Source organism: Aspergillus japonicus (genome assembly GCF_003184785.1).
Source record: "Aspergillus japonicus CBS 114.51 unplaced genomic scaffold BO86scaffold_40, whole genome shotgun sequence".
Taxonomy (NCBI): domain Eukaryota; kingdom Fungi; phylum Ascomycota; class Eurotiomycetes; order Eurotiales; family Aspergillaceae; genus Aspergillus; species Aspergillus japonicus.
The window spans coordinates 1-15,901 of NW_020291677.1; the positions used below are offsets into that span (position 1 = coordinate 1).

General features: G+C 57.3%; 5 protein-coding genes across 5 annotated transcripts; 2 read left to right on the plus strand and 3 right to left on the minus strand.

The window, feature by feature from the left end:
- On the plus strand, positions 1-962 carry BO86DRAFT_390653 (SDR family oxidoreductase). The gene is made up of 2 exons (XM_025672442.1): positions 1-483; positions 561-962. Exons 1-2 carry the CDS (start codon positions 30-32, stop codon positions 953-955), a joined length of 849 nt encoding a protein of 282 aa, XP_025525772.1. The 5' UTR covers positions 1-29; the 3' UTR covers positions 956-962.
- A 116-nt stretch (positions 963-1,078) lies between these two features.
- BO86DRAFT_449381 (Serinc-domain-containing protein) lies at positions 1,079-6,474 on the minus strand (the record flags this gene model as incomplete). The annotated part of the gene is made up of 7 exons (XM_025676705.1): positions 6,285-6,474; positions 6,156-6,235; positions 5,509-6,097; positions 4,802-5,446; positions 4,187-4,283; positions 4,008-4,094; positions 1,079-3,882 (listed from the first exon to the last, which is right to left on the minus strand). The coding sequence occupies exons 1-7, from the start codon at positions 6,333-6,335 to the stop codon at positions 1,079-1,081; spliced, it is 4,353 nt and encodes a 1,450-aa protein (XP_025525773.1). The 5' UTR covers positions 6,336-6,474.
- Positions 6,475-6,729: 255 nt separating this feature from the next.
- BO86DRAFT_390655 (putative MFS transporter) lies at positions 6,730-9,473 on the plus strand. The gene is made up of 8 exons (XM_025672443.1): positions 6,730-7,266; positions 7,323-7,394; positions 7,454-7,586; positions 7,649-7,753; positions 7,810-8,443; positions 8,497-8,512; positions 8,565-8,682; positions 8,747-9,473. Exons 1-8 carry the CDS (start codon positions 7,186-7,188, stop codon positions 9,232-9,234), a joined length of 1,647 nt encoding a protein of 548 aa, XP_025525774.1. The 5' UTR covers positions 6,730-7,185; the 3' UTR covers positions 9,235-9,473.
- Positions 9,474-9,795: 322 nt separating this feature from the next.
- Positions 9,796-12,252, minus strand: BO86DRAFT_142854 (cytochrome P450). Its single transcript, XM_025666220.1, has 6 exons — positions 11,184-12,252; positions 10,767-11,123; positions 10,574-10,684; positions 10,322-10,488; positions 9,991-10,135; positions 9,796-9,895 (listed from the first exon to the last, which is right to left on the minus strand). The coding sequence occupies exons 1-6, from the start codon at positions 12,060-12,062 to the stop codon at positions 9,893-9,895; spliced, it is 1,662 nt and encodes a 553-aa protein (XP_025525775.1). The 5' UTR covers positions 12,063-12,252; the 3' UTR covers positions 9,796-9,892.
- Positions 12,253-12,924: 672 nt separating this feature from the next.
- BO86DRAFT_435162 (putative GATA transcription factor (AreB)) lies at positions 12,925-14,451 on the minus strand (the record flags this gene model as incomplete). The annotated part of the gene is made up of 3 exons (XM_025675941.1): positions 12,925-13,719; positions 13,810-14,262; positions 14,299-14,451. The coding sequence occupies 3 exons, from the start codon at positions 14,449-14,451 to the stop codon at positions 13,000-13,002; spliced, it is 1,326 nt and encodes a 441-aa protein (XP_025525776.1). The 3' UTR covers positions 12,925-12,999.
- Between the last annotated feature and the right edge of the window lie 1,450 nt (positions 14,452-15,901).

Genomic DNA, 15,901 nt, shown 5'->3' on the forward strand with positions numbered 1-15,901 from the left:
AGCCCCCCAGTTAAACCCCCCAAACCAAAATGCCAACCTACCTCATAACCGGCGCATCCAGCGGCCTCGGCGCAGCCCTGGCCGACGCCGCCCTCCGCGCAGGACACACCGTGCTCGCCACCGCGCGCAATCCCGCGCAAGCCACCCTCACCACCCACCCCAACCTCACCTGGCTGGCCCTGGACATCACCGCCCCATCCACCACGTCCACCCTGCAGACCGCCCTCGCCGCACACCCGCCCGTCGACGTCCTCATCAACAACGCCGGCTACTCCCTGCTCGGCAGCATCGAGGACATGACGCTCGCCGAGGTGCACGCGCAGTTCGACACGAACGTGTTCGGGGCGATCCGCGTGCTGCAGGCGGTGCTGCCGGGCATGCGGGCGCGGCGCTCCGGCACCGTCGTCAATATCTCCAGTAGTGCCGGGCTGGATGGGTTGCCGGCTTGTGCGGTGTATGCGGGGAGTAAATTTGCGATGGAAGGTGGGTATCGTATCCGGCGGGATTGGGGTGAAGTGGGGCTGGATGATGGGCATGGGCTAATGTGTTTTGCTGCGCAGGAATGTCCGAGAGCCTGGCCAAGGAACTCGCCCCCTTGGGGGTCCGCGTGCTGCTGGTCGAGCCCGGTACGCTGCGGACCGGGTTCTGGGCGGCGTTTGTGGAGCCGGCCGCGGGCTTGAATCCGGAGTATCAGGGGACGCCGGTGGAGGCGGTTCTCACCAGGTTCCGGGGGAATCGGACCGGGGAGGCTACGGGGGGCTCCGATCCGGGCAAGGCGGCGCAGCGGATCGTCGAGGTCGTGGATGGGACGGGGTTGGGCCGGGGGAAGGATGGACTGTTGCGCGTGCCGTTGGGCGAGGATTGTTATCGACGGTTTCAGGCGAAGGTGGAGGCCTTGCAGCAGAATCTGGAGCAGATGCGGGAGATTGCGCATTCGATTGGGTTTGAGGAGTAGATTGTGGGCGGGTGGGTGGGTGGATATGTGCGATTGAAGTTGTTGGGAGTGACCAGAGTATATACATGGTGAATCCTGAGCGGTATACCTATTCCAATCCGAAGGCATAGACATCTGTCCAAGTTAATCCTCAGCTTCCTCCTCCTCCATCTCCTCAAAATACTCCCGCCAGAGATCCAACCGATCTCGCCCCTCGTCCTCCCCCGCCCCCCATTCATCCCATTCATCCCACTCCCCCAGACTCATCAGATGTCGCATCGTAGGCCGCCCATGCGGACAGTTCCACGGCTTGTCGATCGTGCCCATGTTGCGCACCACCCGCTGCATCTGCCGCGTCGTCAGGTTCTTCCCGATCATGATGCTCGACCGACACGCCCGCATGGCGAACATCTTCCGCACCTTGGTCGGGCGGGGCACTTCCTCGCTCCCGCTCGTCGCGGGCATCTCCGACAGCAGCACGATCAGCTCCTCCAGGTCGCGCTCCCCGAAGACCACCTCCTTGCTCAGCGGCAGCGACACCAGCCGGCAGCGGCGGCCGATCGGCTCGTCCCCGCTGTCGTCCACCTCCACCACGAACCCGTTCTTCTCCAGCGCCGCCTGGTTCTCGATCACCACCTCCTCCTCGACCGCCGTCAGGTCCAGTTGCTTGGGCCGCACCAGCCGCTGGTTCTGCACCACTGTCTCCGCCTGCAGCCGCTCGAAGTTGTACTTCTCGTCCGAGGCGTGCTGGTCGATGATGAACAGTTCATCCTTGTAGGCGCCGGCGCCGGGTCGCGTCGCCAGAATGAACCCCAGGTTGAACTGGCCGATGATCCGCATCCGCGCGAAATCGTCCTTGCTGACCGTCAGCGACAGTCGCTCTTCCGCGGTCGCCTGGGTTCCCGCCACCTCGGCTGGGTTCTGAGTAGTGTCGGCTTCCGCGCGACGAAGGCAGGTCTGGAGTTGGCTGAATCGGGACTGGATCTTGGGTAGGGAGCCGTCGACAGTGGTCACAAGCTGGACCGTGGAGTCGCGGTGCGCGGCGCCCTTGTTCATTTTGATGGCCCGCTTCTCGCTGTTGTGCGGGAGGGCGGCCTTGTCCTCCGCCTGTTGGATCAGCCGCTGCACTTCGGCCTCTTCATGTTGCTTCTTCTCTTCCTCGGTCATATGTTCTTGCGCGGGTTGTGTGATAGTTTCGTTCTCATCGGTTGCCTCATCGGCAGCGGCGTCAGGGTGTTCACTTTCATGACCGGAGTGCGCAGAAGCTTCAGAGCCGGTCTCTTCCATCTGCTCTGCATCATCTTCCTCCATCTCGTCTACTTCGGCATCCTCATCCACCTCGTCTTGTTCTTCGACTTCATCAGAGTACTCATCCTCAATCTCCTCATCCCCCTCACTCTCGTCCTGCGCCAGCTGAGACCCCGGAGCGGCGAAGTCGCGCATGTGCTTGCCAAAAATACTCGGCCGGGCCGGCGTGTGTATCCGCCTCTTCCTGGTAGAGCCGCTTGGCCCGGTGGAGTCACTGAATCTCTTCTTCGGGACACCACTTCCTATCACGGAGGTGACGGTCCGGTCACCAATGGTGATCGTGGCGATCTCGGCCGGCATGCGTCTGGGCCGCATGCGATCGAAGGCGTTCTGCACGATACTCGGCGTTTCTTCCGGGATCTCTGAGTCCTGTGTTGAGGGAATCGGAGGACTTGACGGAGCGATCGCTTGAGAGTCTTGTGTAGAGCCACCAGCCGTCTCGCGAGACATTGGTGGCGTGCTGCTCTGCCGCACAAAGAGCTCGTTGTCTTCTTCTGCCTCTTCCGACACGTCAGGCTGAGACTGTGGTTCCGCAGACACAGCTTCTTGTGTTTCGTTCGAGGCATCGTCAGCGGGCTCTTCACGAGTCCCTCCAGCCCCAAGTCCACTCAAGAAGCTCTTCATCCGATCCTGAGCGTTGGTTTGTACTACACCCTTCGTCTTGATCTGTGGCTTGTCCCCGTCCTCCTCCTCCTCCACCTCCTCCTCCTCGCCCATCCCAGCATCATCCGCAACCGCCCGACCAGAACCCAGACCCTGCAACCGCGACTGCCTCCCCGCGGCCACCACCTGCGCCTGCGGCACCGTCTGCTCGGCCCTCTCAAACAACTCCACCAGCGCCCTCTTCAACTCCTCAATCAACAGACCCGCATCATGCAGCAAGATCGTCCGCTTATCCGGCGACACATTCACATCATACGCCGCCGTATCCATCTCCAAGTCGGCGAACACAAACGGCGACTGCGCGACATTAAACGAGCGATAGACCTCATTAAACGCCTTGGCGATCTGCGGCAGCGCACAGGGCCGCGCATTGACAAAGAACATCTGGCGATCGGGCGTCTGGCGCCCCTCCCCGACGACGGGCCGGGAGACATGGCCGCGCACCGCGATGCCGCCCGCGAACTCCAGCCGCAGCTCCAGCGGAATCAGCGCCGCCAGCGTCTTCGCCCCGTACACGTTCGCCAGGTTGGCCTTGGTCGTGGCGTTCCCATTCGTGCTAAACACCACCACATTCCGCTGCGCGGCACCGCTTTTCCCGGTGGTCGTGGTGTTGTTGCGCACGCTGAACCGCACCCCGGTGCTGATGCACGCGTACGCATGCAGCAGGCTCACGACCTTCCCGTACTCGCGCTTGAGGTTCTTCTCCAGCTCGCGCCGCCGCACCGGCAGGCCCCGGAAGATCTGTGCCACCGCCGCGGTCGTGCCCTTCGGTCCCGCCACGAGCTGCGTTTTCTGGAGCCGGCCGGACGGCGCGAAGTCCAGCCGCGTCGCCTTGGGCGCCTGGTGCGCCTGGGCCGTCACGACGTGGAAGCTGGACAGCGCGCACAGCGACGAGAGCGCCTCGCCGCGGAAGCCGAAGGTGTGCAGCGTGTTCAGGTCGGTGAAGGTCGATAGCTTGGACGTGTGGTGTTTGAGCGCTGCGTCAGCGTCAGCGTCCACTTTAGCAATTCCATCCATCCAACTTTGGTGAATCTCCCCAGTTCCAAAACGTAGCATGATGCAAGTCAACAGGGTTAGGGGTTGGGGTTCAGGGGGTCCCCACCCAAACTCTCATAGTTCTCCGGCGCGATCCCGCTGCCGTTATCTTGGACCTCGATGAGATCGAGCCCGTGGTTTTTGAAGCGCACCTCTACACCCGGAAAAAACATTTGGTCAGTATAGTACCTTGCTGCAGCGTCTAACGTGTCTAAAGTCAACGGATAGTAGGGGTAGGGGCCGCACCGATGGAGGTGGCGCCGGCATCGAGGCTGTTTTCGACCAGCTCCTTCGCGACGGAGCAGAGGTCGGTGATGACTTGGCCGGATTGGATTTGGTGGACCTATTTTTTTTTTTGGGTGGTGGTTAGAGATTTGCTGTTGTTGGAAGGGGGAGGGAAACGCACTGAGCGGGCCTCGATGGCCTTGATGGTCGCCATGTTCATGCCATGACTGTACTGTTTTGGAGGCTTCTGGGGAAACTGGACGGAGCAGTACTCCACGCGGTGGTTGCGCGTCCGGCGGTCACGGTCACGGTCACCCACTTTACGCGACCCCGATAACTAATCAGGCCGCCCCCGCTATCTACACAGTACACTGCAGTATGTTGTGTGTATGAGCTACGCGCGCCTACGTACAAGGCAAATGTACTGAGCATAATACGACCCACTGTTGAAATCATGCATACTCGTGCCACAAATATATACAACAAACACAGAACAACGAACGGCAAAATCGCTAAGCAACGCTCAACGCCAAAGAATACGCGGCTATACTACATACACTCTCCTTAATAGGTATCGAAGCGGTCGGGCAGAACCACCGGGGCAATCAAAGTCCACAGGTAGATCGCGTAACACACCCAGGCGCTGATGATCTTCACCCAGCTGGCCCAGTAAGTCCGGCCCACGGGCGCAAAGTCGTCGGCCGCCTCGGGGTCCAGGTTCTGCGTGAGCAGCGTGGCCACCCAGGTGGTCGCCAGGAAGAAGATGATGTGGAACAGGGAGTAGTTGTACTGCGTCGAGCCCTTCTCGTCGTCCTTGGTGTCGTACTCGTCGGACTCGTCGTCGCTCTCGTCGAGGGCGCTGGCGGGCAGGCTGCCGCTGGCCACTGCCGCACGGAGCACCTCGGCCCGCATCTCCCGCCGGCTGCTGGGCTGCTGGGTCACGAGGCCGTGCTCGTTGTCATCCGACTGCAGCTGCGAGTAGCTATTCCCGCCCTTGGACCCCAGCGCGATCCCCTGAGTGGCCGCCCGCGTCGTGGTGTATGCGATCGTGGCCATCGTGACGATCGCGCCCAGCACAATGCTCGCGGTGCGGGTGCCCCGCGCCCGAATCAACGGGTTGCAGTGCCGGTCGTCCGGTTCCATGGACACAGCTGACATGGTCAGGTACGTGCAGTAGACCGTCACCATCGCGGCCTGGGCCAGTCCCGCGCGGGGGTTGGACTCCTGCACGATGGGCTGCACCGAGATGATCGAGATGATCAGGAAGATGACGAGGTTGATCTGGAGTGCGAAGTCAGCAAGAGGAACAAGACCATAAGGTGTGCACAGTGCAAGTCGCTTACCGTAATCGCAGCCTGGTTCATGGAGCATCCGCTGTGGGCGAAGAAGACATACATCAGGATCGTCATGACGAGCGATGCCAGGTACATGCCCACGGTCGAGCCAATGAGCAGACCGCGCCAAGTCCGGGAGTCCTGGTCCTCGATCTTCTGCAGGCAGATTTCGGCCCAAGAGTGGGCCAGGTCCACGAGGAGGATCAGCCCGAGGAGCAGGAAAAGCATGGCGCAGAAGAAGGCGATGTAGTGGCCATAGACGAAGAAGAACGATTCCGGGATGAAGAAGGACGTGACCACGAGGGCGAGCCACAGGATGATCTTCGGACCCCAGAACCCATTCTGCAGGACGGCACGGCCATCCTTGGAGGACCTCACCCCGAGCAGGGCGAGGGCGAGGATCAAATGAAACAGGCCAAGACCGAAGTTGATGCGATGCACCGCGACCCATCCGTGACATTCCTTGCCATCACACCGGATTTCCATATAGTCCAAAGTCATGTGCTGGAGTTTCTTGAGCGCCCAGGGCGTGAGCATGATCCAGGATACGATTGAGTTGAACAGGAGGATGAAAGCGTAGGCAATTCTCGTCGCCATGCTGCGCGGTGTCAGTCTTCGATCCGCGTTCTCCGATAAGCATCAGCCATAGGTCTCACCTATTCTGGAACTTGCCACATGCGCTACATACTGCAGAACAGGTCGCAGCGCCGCAGCAGGAAGTCGCAAGGGTGATGAGCTGAGTCGCAATTAGTCGGGAGACGGGCGTTGAGGATGGGATTACGTACCGTGCTGGCGCTCGGGATTGCCAGCAAAGGCAGAGACAGAAGGGCACCCATGATGGACCTTCAATGCCTCTATGTCTTCTCGAGGAGTGATTTGATATCAATAGCGTTGAACAGTCGCAGTACTGCAAGTGGTGAACAAGAAGTGTAAGTCGTTTGTGGCAGGGACTGCAGACCAAGCCAGGCAGGCAGCAAGTAACCAACTAATGTTAGCGGTTTGGTTGTTGTCGCCGCCGCCTTCGTCATGTGAGACTCACCGCCGGCATCGGGGAAATTGCCCGCGAACGGTCAGGCCCCCATTTTGGGCCTTATCGGCGATAAGCGACTGGCCCTGACAAGAAGTCCGAACTGCCAGTCTGAGTGAGCGCCAGTGCCAGTGCAGCGTAAGTGCGGAGTCGAGGCCGAGGGCGGCGCGATCTTCCAATCCACCCGATTACGAGTCCCCCTCCCAGAAGCCAGAAGACACTTAGAGCGAAGGAAAATCCTCCCCTCCCTCTGCTGTCGCTCATTACTTGTTCGTTCTTTTTTTTTCCCGTATCTTATCTTTTCTCTACTCGCTTGCACTCGTTGTCCAGCTTTCTTTCTTTCCTTTTTCTCCAATTGATTACACTGTTTACATTCGTTTACTTCGATTGGCGCTGTCATATACTCCCAGAGTCCCGTCCTGGGTGACCTATCTGACTCCCACTAAGCTACCACTCGTCCCGTCCGTCTCCTTGCGTTCGGCCTTCTGTTCGGTTATCGTGACGTGATAACGTTTCTCTCCTGCACCATCCGTGGAACACTCCGAGTCGAGGCTACAAATAGACACTCGCTTTCGTGCGACCTCCTTCCCCACCTTTTCTTTGCATGTGAAGCCCGCTACCTGGCTTACCTGGCGCAAACGGCACCCAAAGACTGCAAAATGGCGCCCTCATCGCATCAAACGAAGCGATTCATCTCCGTGATAGCAGCAACCGTCGTTGCGCTCGCCTGTGGGACGAATGTAGGTGTCCATCCACCATCTGATACATTGTGCGCGCGAGTGCTAATCAGACCCAGTATGCATACTCCGCATGGGCGCCTCAGTTCGCGGAACAGATGAAAATCTCCGCAACGAAAAGCAACTTCATTGTAAGCAAGCTGCCTGCTGCTCTTCCAACTAGGTCCATCGTGAGATTCACAAATTCCAGGGTGCTGCGGGAAATCTGGGCATGTATGCGTCAGGCATCCCGTTGGGACTGTTGACTGATGCTCGGGGCCCTCGTTTAACGACCTTCTTGGGAGCCATCACCCTCGGCTTAGGCTATTATCCCATCTATCTGGGTAGGCGCTGGTGTGACCTGTGGTGCAGAAGATCTCCTGCTAATTCCAGTCGATGAGCGCAGCACATGAGGGCGGGCCAGGCTCTCTCAGCACCCTTTTCTTGGCTTTCTTCAGTTTCTTGACCGGCTTCGGCAGTGCCTCCGCATTCTCAGCATCTATCAAGACTTGTGAGTTCATGTTGGCTGTACATTTTTGACCATGGGCTAAAACCCCACGATTGCAGCGGCGTCGAATTTCCCCGAGCACCGTGGAACGGCGACTGCGTTTCCGTTGGCGGCCTTCGGCTTAAGCGCCTTCTTCTGGTCGACGATATCGAGCGTTCTCTTCAAGGATGACACTGGTCGCTTTCTCCTCTTGTTGGCGCTGGGGACTTGTATTCTGAACCTGATCTCGATCCCGTTTCTTCGAATCCTCCCACCCGTAGACGCGTACATATCTCTCGGCCGAGACCGATCGCCCGGAGTGGAATCACGTCGGCTGCGCAAAGCGAGGTCCAACGAGCTGCGATCCGGCCATGACGATTCTGATGAAGCAGGTACGCAAAGATATACTATCTCTGACTCCCAACCCCCGGTCCATACCAGGTCGCAATCGAACGCGTCGAACCCTACTGCCCTCAGCCACAACCCCGATGTTAACGAGACCTCTTCCCTGGTACCCAAAGTCCCATTCAGAACGTCCCACGAATCCCTGCCTGAGCATGAAGGGGAGGAGCTTGAAGAGGATGCCATGTCTGATGTTGCCCCCGACTCACCTCATCCAGACGTCAGAGGCTTGGCAATGCTATCGAGGGTCGAGTTCTGGCAGCTCTTCCTGACTATGGCGCTGCTGTCGGGCATTGGCCTGATGACGATCAAGTTAGTACAATGATGCCCCCGTTGACTGTGCATGAAGGCTAACTGTACACCAGTAACATCGGAAACAGCGTAAGACCTTCCTTTCGTCCGGTCCGGTCCGGTGGGATGCTAACCTGCGCAGGCCAAGGCACTTTGGAAATACTATGATGACAGCGCAAGCTCGAAGTTCATCCAGCAACGACAGGTCATGCATGTCTCGATCTTGTCTTTTGGCAACTTCACCGGTCGTCTCTTGAGTGGTAAGTGCTGACAGCCCACGCCCCGCCTTGGCTCATCCGCTCAACGCCTCTGTGTAACCTGCAGGGATCGGCTCCGATCTTCTGGTCAAGAAGTTGAACATGTCCCGCTTCTGGTGCCTGTTCATGTCCGCTTTAGTTTTCACCATCACCCAGCTCGCCGGGTCGTCGATCTCGAACCCCCACCAACTGGCCATCGTGTCGGGCTTCACGGGCATCGCGTACGGGTTCCTCTTCGGCGTGTTCCCCTCCCTGGTGGCGCACAACTTCGGCATCAACGGCCTCTCGCAGAACTGGGGCGTCATGACCATTGCCCCCGTGTTCAGCGGCAACGTGTTCAACCTGCTCTACGGGCACACCTACGACCATCACTCCGTGGTGGGCCCGGACGGCGACCGGGAATGCCCGGATGGGCTGGCCTGCTACCAGGCAGCTTACTACACTACGTTCTTCTCCGGCCTGGCCGGACTGGTGGTGTGTCTGTGGACGATCCTGCGCGAGAAGCGCATCCACGGCGCGATGCGGAAGAAGCTCGAGCATGACCGACTGGCTTAGTGATGCGTTTCGGTGATACAAGTACCACCCACCGTGCCAGCTAGCCTTTAGACAAGGCTACGCGCACAACTGACAAGGTTCAACCTGCATGAGCGGTCATTTCTTCACTTTGCGCGTATATAATACCTGGGGTCATTTCTATACGAGAAGTCACGAGAAGTCCATAGTATAGTATGATTAGTGACAAGGTTCGTGGAATCTTTATGATGTGGTGTTGACTATAGATTTGTTCAATCTAGACTAGATTTCTCTTTCGAATGATTTGTTATAGACAGCTAAGCATATCCAATGATTTACAAGTAGCTGTTTCCGGCACGATGAATATCCAAGTAGGCATCGATTAGTCCACCCTCCGCATATAGGCGGATGATACGCATAGTGATAGCGGTTTGCATCCACCTAGCCTCTCTACCTGATATCTCCTGGATCCAGCTGCTCTTGCTTCCACCTTTGTAACCCAACATAGCAAATACCACTATCTCGAAAACCAGCACATTTACCTCCACCAGTAAATATCTGATTCCCTACCCAGCCCCCCCAAACAACCAACGAAACCGAAAAACAACTCCTCAATCTCCTCCACATCAACCGAAAGAAAAACCCATTCACCACTAACCAAAAGCCACAACCAAACATACCCCAACCCACCTCAACAAACTCACTACCTGACCATCCATAACCCCCTTTACGCCCCAGTTCCTTCCACTCCTTCCCCCCCTTGGAACAAAATCAATTGCCCACCCCCAAAACCCTCACCCGCACATTATTCGCCCCCAGCGCCGTCTGCCCGATAAAATTATCGCGGGTCATCTCCACGTTCGCGGCGGTGGTGTCGTGGAGCGCGAGCTCGTAGAGCCGGAACAGCGTGGCCAGGACGAGGTGCATCCAGGCGGAGTTCATGCTACACATCACACCACACAGACACAGACCCATTAGTGTATCATCCAGACGAAACGTGCGCCGCAAGCTGGGGGGGTTGTCGGCTGTCTAGGACCGGGATTTTGCTGGAAGGGGGGGGTACTGGGTACCGAAGCACCGCGAGAACCAAGAAAAGAAAGGTTGGGTGGGGGGGGGGGGGCGAGCGTACTTCTGCCCTAAACACCCCAACGTGCCCTTGGACGCGGGCACCAGGTACCGCTGGAGCCGCAGCGACTCGTCCGGCGCGAGCAGCCACCGGTCCGGGCGGAAGGAGGTTGGGTCCGGGAAGATGGTCGGGTCGCGGAGGATGAAGTAGGTGGACATGCTTACTGGTGTCTTTTGTGTCTATCAGCATTGTATTGGGGAGGGAGGGGTGGGTGTTTTGAAGGGGATGGGGAAGGGGATTAGAAGGGGAATGTACACCAGCCGGGATCTCCCAGTGCTGATAGCGCAGCGTCTCGTGCGGGGCGATGCGCGGCAGGCGCGTCGTGACGATGGAGGAGAGGCGGAGGCCTTCTTTTATTGTTGCACTCTGTAGTTACTTTTGTGTTAGTTTTGGTGTTGTGGGAGGGTGGATGGGAATCTGGGGGAAGGAAGGGGAGGGAGCGGTTTACAAGGAAGGGCAGTTGTTCCAGGCTCTCCAGTGCGGGTATGCAGCGCGTGTCTGGGATGTTGGCGAGGAGCTCGGCTTTGAGTCGTTGGTGAACTTCTGCGTTGTGCAGGATGTGGAACATGGTGATGGCCAGGGCTTGGGAGGGGGCGTCCGTGCCGGCCATCATGAGGAAGATGGCGTCGTCTTCGAGACGGGGCGAGTCCTTTTCGCTGGGGGGTACGGAGGGGTCGGCGAGGATGCTGGGGTAGATTGGTGGGGTTGGGTTGTTGGGGGCGGTGGTGTCGGTTTTTGAGGCAGAGACGGTGGATGTTTGGGTCTTGTGTTGGTGGATTGCGTGGCGCACGAAGCTTCTCACGTCCTGGCGGTTGGAGATCTTGGTTAATCACTGGGGTTCGTGCTCCGCCCCGAGAAGACTCACCTGCTCCATGCCCAGGATATACGCGAACGGTGGACAAAACCGCTGGGCCATGGCGGGCCAGCGCCGCGCCAACACGACCAGGAACGGCAGATGGCGGTTCACGCGACAGAACTCGAACATCCAGTTGATGCGCAGCTTCCAGGTGGGGGACAGCTCCGGCTGCTCGAGGTAGTGGAAGCCCTGCTGGCGGCCGAAGCAGTACTGCGAGAGCGTGTCCGAGGTGAAGCACTGGAACGCCGTGTGCAGCTCCAGACACCCCTGCGTGTCGACCAGCGAGGTGAAGTGCTTCTCCAGCAGCACGATGTTGGCGCGGATCGCCGGCTCGAGCCGCAGGATCGCGTTCTTCTTGAAGAACTGGCCCAGCACCCGGCGCCGGTCGCGGTGCAGCGCGTGGTCCTCGGTGGAGAAAATGGACTGCGGGAAGGCGATGAAGCTGAAGCCGGCCTCCTTGTTGCGGTGCGTGCCCGGGCCCGAGTACAGCGTCGCGTAGTAGTCCGGGTCCCGGATGTGCAGCTCGTCCGGCTTGATGCGGATGATCGGCCCGTATTGGTCGTGCAGGCGGTTGATCTGCCAGGTGAAGATGCCGCCCTTGATGAGTTGATAGTACACTTCGTAGAGCCCGGTGGCTGCTGCGAGACGCGGGCCAGGGAAGCGTGCCCATGGGCTGAGATAGAGCCGGTAGAAGATGAGCGCGGCGGCGTAGACGAGTCCGACGAGGGAGAGGTCGAGCAGGATTGTTCCTATCATGCTGAGTTCCATGTTGTTCAGGTCGCTGTCCTGTTTGGAGCTTTTGAATCGGTAGAAAGAAGAGACAAAGACAAGCATTGGGGTAAGGGGGACAGATATGACCGTTATATCATATTCAAGAAAAGACACCATCGGTGCATTTCATTGGCACACAGATCCCACGGAAGACCTCTGCAGCCGAAGCACAATCCTGGTGCTTGATCGTCGCATTCATATGATCCTGTCCTGGTTAGATGAGAACATCGAGGCCAAGACTGCATGATATCAGCCTGTATACCGCTGGACGGTAGAAGGTATGACGAAAACGGGTCTTTACTGATTGGTAGGGATACGAGCCATATGCCTCTCAGAACGTGCAAGGGACGTAGATGATCAGGCTCGTACAGGATAAGATGCGTGACCATTGAACCGGAGGTAGGAATGACCGGAGCTGCTGGTACCTGTCCAGTGAGCAAACAGAGTGTACGTCCGGCCGCAAAGACGTGTCTTGATTACTAGCGTCGAGGAAGGACTGTATACGCGGAGACACTCGAACTAGATTGTCTCATCAATAGTAAACAGTCGTATGATTAACATGTCATAAGGTCGAATGGGAAAAGCACATTGTGATTGCAGGGAATATAAGATAAACATCGAAGTACTGAACATCGAGAAAGATTCCCCGGGTCAATTTACAGGGTCAATCCATTCTCCTTTTTTTGTATCGTGGCAAACGTTTCTCTTGCTTGTCCGGTTTTGTGGTTTGCCTGGCAAATTCCATACCGCGTGCGATGTGCTGATGATTGCCGACCAACCGATCTTTCCCCGTCCCATATCGGAATTAAGAATAAAAGCAGAAAGAGAGAGACTGTGTGTGGAGTGTGGTAGAAAGAGAATAAATATAAAGATTCGATCCAAGGAGAAGGGTACAATTAGTTAATCCGATATACAACCAGCCAATGACAAGACTCGTAAAGGGTATCAAAAAGACCAAGGAAGATCAGATCAGAGATCTCAGCAACGCGCGAATACGCGTTGGGATCGACAACGCGGACGCTTCCGTCCAACATACTGAGCCTTCATTCCTGGGTTAGACGCTCTTGGGCGATTTGGTCGGAGACTCGGCTGGTTGTTCGACCACGTCTGACAGTCGCATTCTCTTGGCTAGCGGTTCACCCGGACTGTCGCTGTTCGTGCTGTTGTTGGGATTACTTTTGTCAGCGAGCTGCCGCTCAAGGTCGGCAACCCGCTGTTTGAGATCGTCCTCGCGTCGCTGGGCCTCCTCCAGAGACCGTCGCAGCCGGACTTCCGAGTCGCGAACGATCATTTCGGACCGGCGAGCCGTCGCATCACTTCGTTCGAGCTCCGCGACGCGACCGCGGAAGAGTTCGTTGATGAACTCCAATTCGCTCACGCGCGTCTTCAAGGATGTATTCGCCGCCAAGAGACCTTCATAAGTCTGGGGAGACTCGGGGTGACGGTCGCCCGCCGCGGAGGTCGAGGTCGGGGAAGGCTGGCGCAGCTGCACTGAAGGCATTGAATTTGGCGGATTCATGCCATGATCCCCAATGGTCACACTGTCAAACATGTGTTGCGGTGCGATATTGGAGTTGTGCAGCGATTGGGGGTGTTGTTGTTGCACCTGAGGGAGACCAGGCGTTTCCGTGCGCGGCACCGGCGAGTTGGAACGGTCGGAGTGGCCAGGAGACGTCTTGCGCGACGCGCGACGATTGCCATGCGATCCCAGAGGCGGAGTCCCTGCTTCAGATCGGGAGGCAGAGAGGCCATTGGTATCGATAGTACCGCCCGACTGTGGAGGAAGATAAGACATCAAGGGTTAGCAACCGGGTCCTGGGAAGAGACGTCACGGATAAGAAAAATTTTCGAGTCGAGGACTCACCTTGCGCTTGGTACCCTGACCGGCGGTCTTGACGCGGTTGCGACTTTTGATCACATCGGTCTTGAGGCTTATCGGACGAGGCCTCCCATGTAGTTTCAAGAATAGACCACAGGCGTTGCAGAGCACGGAGCCGAGTTCGTCACGGCGCCAGAGGGGGGTGGTGGAGGTGCCGCAATTCTGGCACACGGGCTGTAATTGAGGACGTTTTTGATCAGCCAATGTGGTCGCCATGGTCTTTTCAGCAGCAAACGGGGCGGTAGAGGAAGGCAGAGGATGGGGAAGATGAGGAGACGGCGCTGATAGTGGATGGAGTGAGGAAGAGCGCTGGGTTGATAAGATCGGGAGAGATTTGATGGGTTGGAGCGATAAGGCATTGGTGGTGCGGCGCCAAGACCCCAGCGGCTGCTGATAACACCAAAGATTGGGTGCGAAAAAGAAACGAGGGGATTCCGGCTCAAAAGGTCAAAAGGGGAAAAAATTCCTCAGCACCACTCGAGTAGTAGTGCGTAGATAAGGACTTTCCTCCCCCTCGTCGCGATAAGCCCCCAGACTCCGTCTTTCCATCTTATTACTTACAGGGTTGTTGCCTTGTCCACCAGTGGTGGCCGCTGGGGATGATGTCGCGTAGGTCATATTGGCCATTCCGTGATTGGCATTGCTACTCGACGCTCTAAACACGTAAGATTCGTCAGTAAAGACCGTGCTTACCACGCGATCAAGTCCATGGCTTCCACCCGTAGTTATCAAACAGCCGCCACGGACTTGTCCCACAACCCGATATCTTCATGAACTCCACCTGGCGAGGAAAGGCTGCAAGAATACATACCGCAGATTGGAAGTGGGCGCCGATGCGACCGATGCCAGAGCCGACAGCCCAGGCAAAGAGGGACCGAGCGAGCTTGGGAACGCGCTACCGTTACTGCTGCTACTGCCGGGACTGTGGGTGAATTTGTCCAGCGAGCTGAGTTCCGGAATGGCACCCGAGTACTGCGAGGATGCGGACGAGGCTCCAGTCACAGTATCTGTTGTGGATTGACGCGAATCCAACTGACTCTCCCCGGAGGACGAGCCTGGATTGTAAGCGGGTTCGTGGGACTGGGGGTTGGACGGCGACGGAGGTCGGAGGGCTGGGTCGATGGGCGACGCCCGGAACAGGAGTGAAGCCACCGTGGAGGATGTCGTGGAGGATTGGCTATAAATCCGGCCTCGATTGACCGAATTGAGAATCAATATAGCCGTTTCGCGTCGAGGACTCCAAGGGTTGTTGTATGGAGGAGGGAAGGTTCGCGCTGCTCGGGAAGAGGACCAGCCACGGAAAAAAAGGGAGGATCGAACTGGAATGTCTTCCTGCGGTTTCCCACGAGCCAAATGCAAGCGTTCAAGGAACGATGTGAGAATCTATTCTTCCCGCGTGTTCTGGGTTTTATCGCAACCCAGTTGGGCTTGCAAAGGACAAGGCAGATAGAACGGATAAGGAGCGAAAGATCTCAGCGAGGCTGTCCGAGAGACTAGACGATGAGACTCGACCCGAAGAACAAGTGAAATGAATGACGGAGCAGAGAACAAGACGTTCAGAGACCATCAATTGGGTTGCCTGAGAGGCTTGCAAAGTGGTCATCCGGGGGGAACGCGAAGACGAATGGGGGAGGAGGAGTAGTGGTGAAGGTGAGATTGGAGGAAGCGTGACGGGGTGGTCGGGGGTGGAACGAGATTGATTGATTAACTTATCGCGCGCAGACTGGGCCGGAGAGGCTACTATTAGGGATAGGGAACTTATCGATTGTTCCATGCCCTTTTACAGCGGCGGCTGGGGCTGGACCCATGAGTTATGAGTTATTGCGGACCAGTTTCTTATGCCTGCTCGTTGTTTTTTCTTCTCTTGTTTTGGCTGGTAGGTGATGCCGTCATCGAGGTGAAGTTAACTATATATTTAAGTATACTTGTCCCGTACTAAATGAGAGAAGTACAGTACACAGTACACTCACTACCTGTCGAACAATTGATTTGTTCTCATCTGACATTGTTTTCCGCATGTCTTCCTTATCTACGGAGTACAGTACACACGATTATCGATTAACCAAGTTACTCGGTA